The following is an 8,943-nucleotide window of genomic DNA, read 5'->3' on the forward strand; positions in this document are numbered from 1 at the left end:
CATAAACCTGATATGATATTAAAGAATTTATTTACTAATTTTGAAATATCATATTTTTTTAATAATAATACTTGTTAGAAATGTTGGTTGAGTATTAGAGAGAATATGTTAATAATTAAGGAAATATTAATAAGTAATATTAGTGTAAGTTATTTATTTATTCATGTGACATCATGATTTAGTAAATTAATTATATGATGATATTTAATATATAAACTAGTTTTTTTTAATAATAATACTTGTTAGAAATGTTGGTTGAGTATTAGAAAGAATATATTAATAATTAAGGAAATACCAACAAGGAATATTAGTGTAATTTATTTATTTATTCATGTAATATTTAATAGTTTATTAGTTTCATGTAATATTTAATAGCTTATTAATTTTTTTATCTACCTAATTCCAACATGGGAAAGAATTCCAACATGGGAAAGAATTGCAACATGAGAAAGAAGGCACATCCCTCATACATTGTTTAGTATTATTTCCCCACCAACTAGTTTGGGTGTGTAGATAGTCTTCTTCCCTCTATATTATATGCTTTTCACTTTCTCATATCCTTTCATGTAATATTTGTTTCCATATAGAGATTATGGTAGGTGATAGACACCCTATATATTAGTTTACCATTTCCATCAACCTTCTTTCTTTGAGGTTTTAAATCTTCTTAAATAATTTATATATGGGTTTATCATATACTCTTTCTTCTCTAACTTGCTTTTAAGAGTTTAATGTTCTCATTCTATTTTGTTTTACACTTATAAGTGGTTGTTTTCAAAATCCTCACATTTCATTTTGGTAAGAATTAACTATACTATATCTTTATATATATTTCTCTTTAACCTTTATATATTTTTTTCATTTATTTTCATTAAAATATGTTATTATTATATATTTTTTTCATTTATTTTCATTAAAATATGTTATTATTATGTTATTTATATTATCATTTCTTTTTTTTCTTTGAATTTAATATTATTTTTTGTTTTATGTATTTATGAGGAATATGCTTTTTTCATATCCAATCTGGATCTTAATTAAGCCTTGATCTTAATCAAGCAGGACCTTTAATTAAATATTGACATTATTTAAGATAAATCTTTAAAAAATTGGACTAATTTCCATTTAGAAAAATTGAACTAATTTCCATTGGGAAATGTTCTACTTAAAGATTTCATTTTGCTTCAATATAAATTCATATTATTTTAAATTAAAATTTCATTAACTATTGATATAAACAATTTATATAAGGTGGAGAAAGTTTTTAGAAACTCCACTGGAGCGGAGACATAGTTGTAATAAGAGAGACACAAAGTATTCTCTGCACCGGAATTGTGATAATAAAATGTCTAGCAGTGGCCATGCAAGCATTGTGTCTGTAGAGTTGGCAGCCCAGAGTGGTGAGATCCAGGAGAGTGATGAGATCCAGGCAGATGCCGAGAGTGATGACGGGCAGCAGAGGCTACGGGGACAATCAGTGGGCGGTGAAAGGCCGCGAATGTGGCTCAGCACAAATTTCGAGAATTCTCGAGTTTCGATATTCAGAGTTCCAGAGTTCCTGAAAGACACAAAAAGGAAAGCATATGTCCCTCAAACAGTTTCCTTGGGTCCACTTCATCACAAAAGTGAAGAGCTTGCTCCTATGAACAATCACAAAGAAAGAGCCCTGCGTAGAATGATGAACAAGATGAAGATCAAGCGAGATGATATGGCTTTCCCCACTGCAACCCTCAGCGTGGAGTACAAAATGAGGGCCATCTACGAAAAAAATATCAATTACGATGGAAAGACCCTTGCTTGGATGCTATGTTTGGATGGTTTCTGCATTCTAGAAGTATTGAGAACTCTGGGTGGGCACAAGTGTGACCCGGCTCACAGGAATGACCTTATGATTTTGGAAAACAAGCTCCTTGCATCCAATATACTTAAGGACATTGTGATGCTTGAGAATCAGATACCTTGGATCGTTCTCCTAGAGTTACTAAGATTGGAGAAAGTGGGGGAAAGCAGATCGGAGGAAGTCGGGGAAGACCCGGTCAAGTGGGAGCTTATGAATCTGCTGCAGAATGGAACATCGAGTTTGTTCAAAATTTCCTGGAAGGATAAAGATTCTCTAATGGATAGGATGACTAAAAGAAATGTTGATCATATTTTAGATTTCTTATACGAGGCCATTATATATCAGTTTTCCGATGTTGAGCCATATCAAGCTGAGCATCCCCTCTCAATTAAAAGTTGTATTGGCTATTTCCTTCTAATGCTCCAAGGCAAACATAAAGCACTGGATGCTGACTGCGAAAGCATCCCTACTGTAGTAGAACTAAAAAATGCTGGGATCAAATTTCGACCATGCAATGGAGGCATAAGTGGGATTACGTTCGACCAGAAGAGGGCCATAATTTATCTTCCTGTGGTCTATATCACATACGGCACAGAGGTACTATTCCGTAACTTAATCGCTTGGGAGATGTGCAAGCCATCAGAACGCAATTTCGTGAGTAGTTACGTGAATCTCATGGACGACTTGATCGACTCGCGAGAAGACGTGGCATTGCTCAGATCAATGGGAATCCTTACAAAACTGATTGGGAGTGACAAAGAGGTTGCCGACCTATTCAACGGTTTATGCAAGGATGTTGGGATCGCGAATATGGCGGATCTCTTTGTCCCATTGAAAGAAAGTGTGAATAAGCACTACAGAGATAAAATTAGGGTCCAGTTTGCAGAGCTTGTGCGGGACCATTTCTCATCGTACTGGAAAGCTTTAGCAACGGTGGGGGCAATTGCTATACTGGGTCTCGCCATTGTTCAAACAATCTTCACAATTAAATCGGCACATAAGAAGTAGCCTCTTTGCTGTTTTTTTCTTCGAAATAGATGTGTGATTTATAGTCGGTTGATGATTTGCAATTTGGATCAGATGTATCACCATCCTAGTTCTAGTTGGTTTAAGCGAAGTGTACTCCAATGTTCCTCCCGGCGCTCCCTTTTTGTTCTTACCTGCTGGTTCCTATGGTCGTGGAGGAACGACAGTATTTTCAAGAATTCTGACAGGCCTTTGGCCTCCATTTTGACTTCTATAATGGGCTTCTTGCCCCCCTTGGTTTAAGCTCAGGCGCTTTTCCTTCATATCTGCCATATGAAGAGCAATTTTTTTCTCTGCAATATGATCCCTCCAATTGGTCGTTTCGGGCTTTTCAGCTATCCGGGATCCTCAATTGGCTTTCATCTGGACTTATACATTTTATGTGGTTTCTTATGCTTTTCATGCTCCTCATTTTCATATGGACCAATATTTTGATGGACTCTTTGTTGGACTGTTCCCAACAGTTCTCACTCAGCATTCAGCATGTATTTAGATCTTTATATTTTCTTAATATAATCCATTATGATTTTCTCTCTGAAAAAAAAAAAACAATTTATATTAATTTTAATAAAAGACTACCCCACCCATCTGTAACTTTTTAAAGATAGGTATTTTTTGTTTGAAATTTAAAATACAAATTGTTTTACGATAAAACTTCCCACATATAAATCATAAGTTAACCATTTGAAGCAAATGACCAACTAATTATCCAAAAATTAATGTCTATTAACTATATAATGACTTAGCCAAAACCAATAACCACTTATCAATAATAAAAAAATTGAAAGCAAAATCAATAACCACTTTTCAATATATGATCGATGGAAGCTAGAGACCAACTCCTCCTATATTTATGCCTCAAAATAAAGGACTTACCATTGTTGAATTAAAAAAAAAAAAAAAACCTATGTAACATTCTACTCATAACAAAAAGCATAAAAAAAGATATTGTGGGTACAAACTTTTATATTAACCTAATAGCAATATTAGTAAAAAAAAAAATTTACCATTGTTGAATTAAAAAAAACCCTATGTGACATTCTACTCATAACAAAAAGGGCATCAAAAAGGATGTTGTGGGTACAAACTTTTATATTAACCTAAAAAAACAACAACAACAACAACAACAACTTATATGACATTCTATTCATAGCAACACCGTCCATATATGTACTACATAGCATAACCGGAGGAGCTTGATTCTCATGTTTATAGTTTTTTTGCTTAAATTATTAGCATATTTGTATATTTCCACTTTACTAAATGTATATATATGAGAGACAATTGCACTCTCTACGAGGAGTTTTTTTTATCTCTTTTGAACAACATAGAAGACATATTCATATTTTTATATTTTGATTCTACTAAATGTATATATATGACAGACAACTGTACTCCCTGCGAGGAGTTTTTTTATCTCTTTTGAACAACATAGAAGACATATTCTCCATGAGTGGAGAATTATTGATTTTGTTTTATACTTTCTTTTTTGATAGGCAAACAACCTCACATATAGCATATGCGAACAACATCTACAATATGTAATTTTCTTATATCAATGAAAATTACAATTTTTCCAAGAAGAAAAAACATTCTACTTTTAGCAAAAAAAAGCATCAAAAAAAATGTTATGAATACAAACTTTAATATTAACCTAATGACAGTGTTTACCATCCTAAAATAAAAAATAATAAAAAATAAAAAAACTATGACACTGAAAGGTCATCCCAAGAAAAAGCATCCAAAAGAGATGTTGTGAATATAAACTTTTATATTAACTTAATAACATTATTTACCATCCTAATATAAATAGATAAATACTCACACCAAGGGGCATCCCAAAAAAAAATGTAGCAGATACTCTCTCACTTAACTTTTACATCTCCACCGTGCACACAACATTGCAAAATCTCAGGCTTTTTGGAGGGACGAGGTTACACTTTTCCATGCTTCCAACACAATGAATAAACAAGACCCCACAACTATCAAGGAAAGATAGTCTTGAGACCACAACTCCAAGGAACATTGGCAGTATGTAGTCCATCCATCTAAAAAGAACATGCAATGTAAGGTTGAAAAGGTTAATAACGCGTAGCGTTATTCAAATGTCCACCAAATGGCAAGAAACGTCTACACACAATGTTTCTCCATCTCAATAACATAACAATACCGAATACAGACACGTGGTGCCGTTGTGTAAATATTATATAATATTCTGTGATGAGTTCGTTACAGATTTGGTTTAAATAATCTTTAAAGTTAATATTGGAGTAAAGACATGGTGATTTAGAAAAATGTAATTGTAGCATGAACCTTGAGATTGGAGACAGGATTACGTTACTTAGATTTATATAAACCATAAAGCTAAATATATAACCATATTCGTTTGACACGAATAGCACTCAAAGACAACCTTCCCTTTTTGTCGGGATAAATAATAACTTTAGCCAAGGAGGTGGCTTTTAGTATGAGGAATTTTACTGTTATTAAAATTATTGAAGATCTAGCCTTTATTCATATTCTGTTGGATGTCTTGAAATTGGGTGTTTGTGTTAATATATATCTATATAATTATTTTATTATTGTCGTTAAATTATATTGATTTTTTTTCCAAGGAATGTTGTTAAATTAAATTATATAGATATATTATAATAAATTATTTTAAGCATAATTAAATAGGGTAGTTATTTAAAGTTATAAAAATTGGGCTTAAAGTATACCTTAAACTTGTTTTGTTTGGTTAAGAGTTCGTTTCTTTATGGACCACGAGCAGTTATTTTAGGTGGTATACCTTAAACTTGTTTTGTTTGGTTAAGAGCTCGTGAGCGGGTTATTTTAGGTGGTATGGTTTTTCTTTAATAATGGTGATAGGTTTTCCCACTGTGTAAAAAAAGTAAATAATAATAATAATTAATTTATAGTTAATATTTTTAAATGTAGTTGTCTTTAGTGGGACCTTTTGAAAGTTTTTCTGGTGAGTTTTTTTGTCAAATTTCTCTAAAATCCGGCACTAATTTATTGAAACCACAAGCTTGATGGGTAATGCCTGCACAATCAAAGTGTCCTAGGGGTTTTTCATGGTGCTAAATCCAAATATGCAGTTATTTATTGAAACCACAAGCTTGATGGGTAATGCCTGCACAATCAAAGTGTCCCAGGGGTTTTCCAGGGTGCTAAATCCAAATATGCAGTTAAAAAACCAGTTTAAATAACACAAATCAAGATTTCACCTCAATTTTTTTTGCGGCACCCGAAAGTCCAAGACAACTCCTTTTTAAATAATTTAGTTTAACTAATAGATTAAATGACTTTTTTCCAAATACTTTTTTTTTTGTCAATTTTGTGGAAATTTGGTAAAAATATTTAAGAATCATAAATTTAAGTTGTTTAATCTACAAAGCTCTAGTACCTCAGGATTTTTTAGGGTGTTGGATTCAAAAGTGCATTTTAAATAATAAGAGATTACAATCTTGCTCAAATTGTATTGTCGAATTCTATCCAAAAGAACCATTTTGCCTATTAGTTGCACTTTTTTTAATTGATTCTTTTATTATGGTTGTCCTCACTGTTATGAGTTATGACAATTGAGTTATGATAGGTTTTCTCACTGTGTAAAAAAAATAAATAATAATAATTAATTTATACTTAATATTTTTAAATTATTTAGTTTAACTAATATAGATGAAATGACTTTTTTCCAAATACTTTTTTTGTCAATTTTGTAGAGATTTGGTAAAAATATATAAGAATAATAAATTTAAGTTGGTTCAACTTGTCCTGGCGATGAACCACACAGGTTGGTTCGAAACACGTCGACAAATGTAATATCATGTGATTTACGCTGAAGAATTTTCTCATAAACTTGATATGGATCATAGAAGCCTCAATTCAACAATTGAATCCCTGCACGGAAAAGCCATCACAACTAAGGTTCATCAATTTGAACGGGCATGCTTGCAGGTTTCGAAGTTGAAATCAGATCTAGCATTTCTTAAAAGATGCAGAGACTCCTCCGTCATCCCGGTCTTTAGCTGTTGCCTGGTCAAATATAGCCGTTGGAGGTCCTGCTCTAACTATTTAACATGCAGCCTATATCTTATTCTTCAACTTGTCTTGACGATGAACCATACTGGTCGGTTCAAAATGCGTCGACAAATGTAATATCATGTGATTTACGCCGAAGAATTTTCTCATAAACTTGATATGGATCATGGAAGCCTCAATTCAACAATTGAATCCCTGCATGGAAAAGCCATCGCAACTAAGGTTCAACAATTTGAATGGGCACGCTTGCAGGTTTCGAAGTTGAAATCAGATCTAGCATTTCTTAAAAGATGCAGAGACTCATCCGTCATCCCGGTCTTTAGCCGTTGCTTGGTCAAATATAGCTGTTGGAGGTCCTGCTCTAACTATTTAACATGCAACCTAGATCTGATTCTTCAACTTGTCCTGACAAAGAACCACACTGGTTGGTTCGAAACACGTCAACAAATATAATATCATGTGATTTACGCCGAAGAATTTTCTCAAATGTAATATCATGTGATTTACGCCGAAGAATTTTCTCATAAACTTGATATGGATCACAGAAGCCTCAATTCAACAATTGAATCCCTCCACAGAAAAGCCATCGCAACTAAGGTTCATCAATTTGAACGGGAACACTTGTAGGTTTCGAAGTTGAAATCAGATCTAGCATGTCTTAAAAGATGTAGAGACTCATCCGTCATCCCGGTCTTTAGCCGTTGCTTGGTCAAATATAGCCGTTGGAGGTCCTGCTTTAACTATTTAACATGCAACCTAGATCTGATTCTTCAACTTGTCCTGACGATGAACCACACTGGTTGGTTCGAAACGCGTCGACAAATGTAATATCACGTGTTCTATGCCGAAGAATTTTCTCATAAAATTGATATGGATCACAGAAGCCTCAATTCAACAAATTTAAGTTGTTTAATCTACAAAGTTCTAGTACCTTGGGATTTTTTTAGGGTGTTGGATTCAAAAGTGCATTTAAATAATAGGAAATTACAATCTTGCTCAAATTGTATTATGTACAAAAAACCATTTTACCTATTAGTAACCCTACACTTTTTTAATTTATTTTTTATTATGGTTCTCCTGGTTTGACAAATGAGTTATGATAGGTTTTCCAACTGCCAAAAAAAATAAATAATAATAATTAATTTATAGTTAATATTTTTAAATTATTTAGTTTAACCAATAGATGAAATGACTTTTTTCCAAATACTTTTTTTTTGTCAATTTTGTGGAGACTTTGGTAAAAATATTTAAGAATCATAAATTTAAGTTGTTTAATCTACAAAGTTCTAGTCCCTTGTGATTTTTTTAGTTTGTTGGATTCAAAAGTGCATTTTAAATAATAAGAAATTACAATCTTGCTCAAATTGTATTGTCAAATGTGTCCAAAAGAACCATTTTTCTTATTAGTTAACCTGCAATTCTTTTAATTGATTTGTTTTGTTATTAATTTTACTCAAAAATATTCTAAAGGTTTATATTTTGTGCCATACTTTTGGGGTTAGTTTTGCTTAAAATTGGACAAGGATTTATTGAAATTATAGATTTGAGTTGTCATAAGTTGAATCCATTTATATATCCATCTTAACTTTGGATTAAACCTCCTTTTTGAGTCAAAACATGAGGAAATGTTTGCACCTCAAGATATTTAATTCCTTTTGATAGATCCATAGTTAAGATGGATCCGTGTTGGTTTAATTTTTTGTTGTTGTTGTAATTTTAGTGAGTCAAAATGTTTACATAACATAACATTACAACATCTACTTCTCTCGATGCAAAAATGCAATTTAAATAATAGAAAAATTACAATCTTCCAACAATTTGTATGATTTGAAAGTGAAAAAGGTAAAAATTTAAAACAATACCTATCTTTAACTATATTAATTTTTTATTTAAAAATATTTGTTAATGATTCAGTAGGAAAAACACTATTATTTTTTGTGAACGATATTTTACACCTCATAATTAAATTATTTATAACTTAAACTATATGATTTAGTCAATGAAACTCCATCTTTAAAACTCTCAATAATTAT

General features: G+C 31.9%; 1 protein-coding gene across 1 annotated transcript; it reads left to right on the forward strand.

The window, feature by feature from the left end:
* Window positions 1-1,345: 1,345 nt before the first annotated feature.
* On the forward strand, window positions 1,346-2,848 carry LOC149219455 (putative UPF0481 protein At3g02645). The gene has a single exon (XM_089386824.1). The coding sequence runs from the start codon at window positions 1,346-1,348 to the stop codon at window positions 2,846-2,848; it is 1,503 nt and encodes a 500-aa protein (XP_089242950.1).
* Window positions 2,849-8,943: the final 6,095 nt, after the last annotated feature.

This window comes from Pinus tabuliformis, chromosome Q (assembly GCF_031772625.1).
Source record: "Pinus tabuliformis cultivar Carrire ecotype Pingquan chromosome Q, CPIR1, whole genome shotgun sequence".
Taxonomy (NCBI): Eukaryota; Viridiplantae; Streptophyta; class Pinopsida; order Pinales; family Pinaceae; genus Pinus; species Pinus tabuliformis.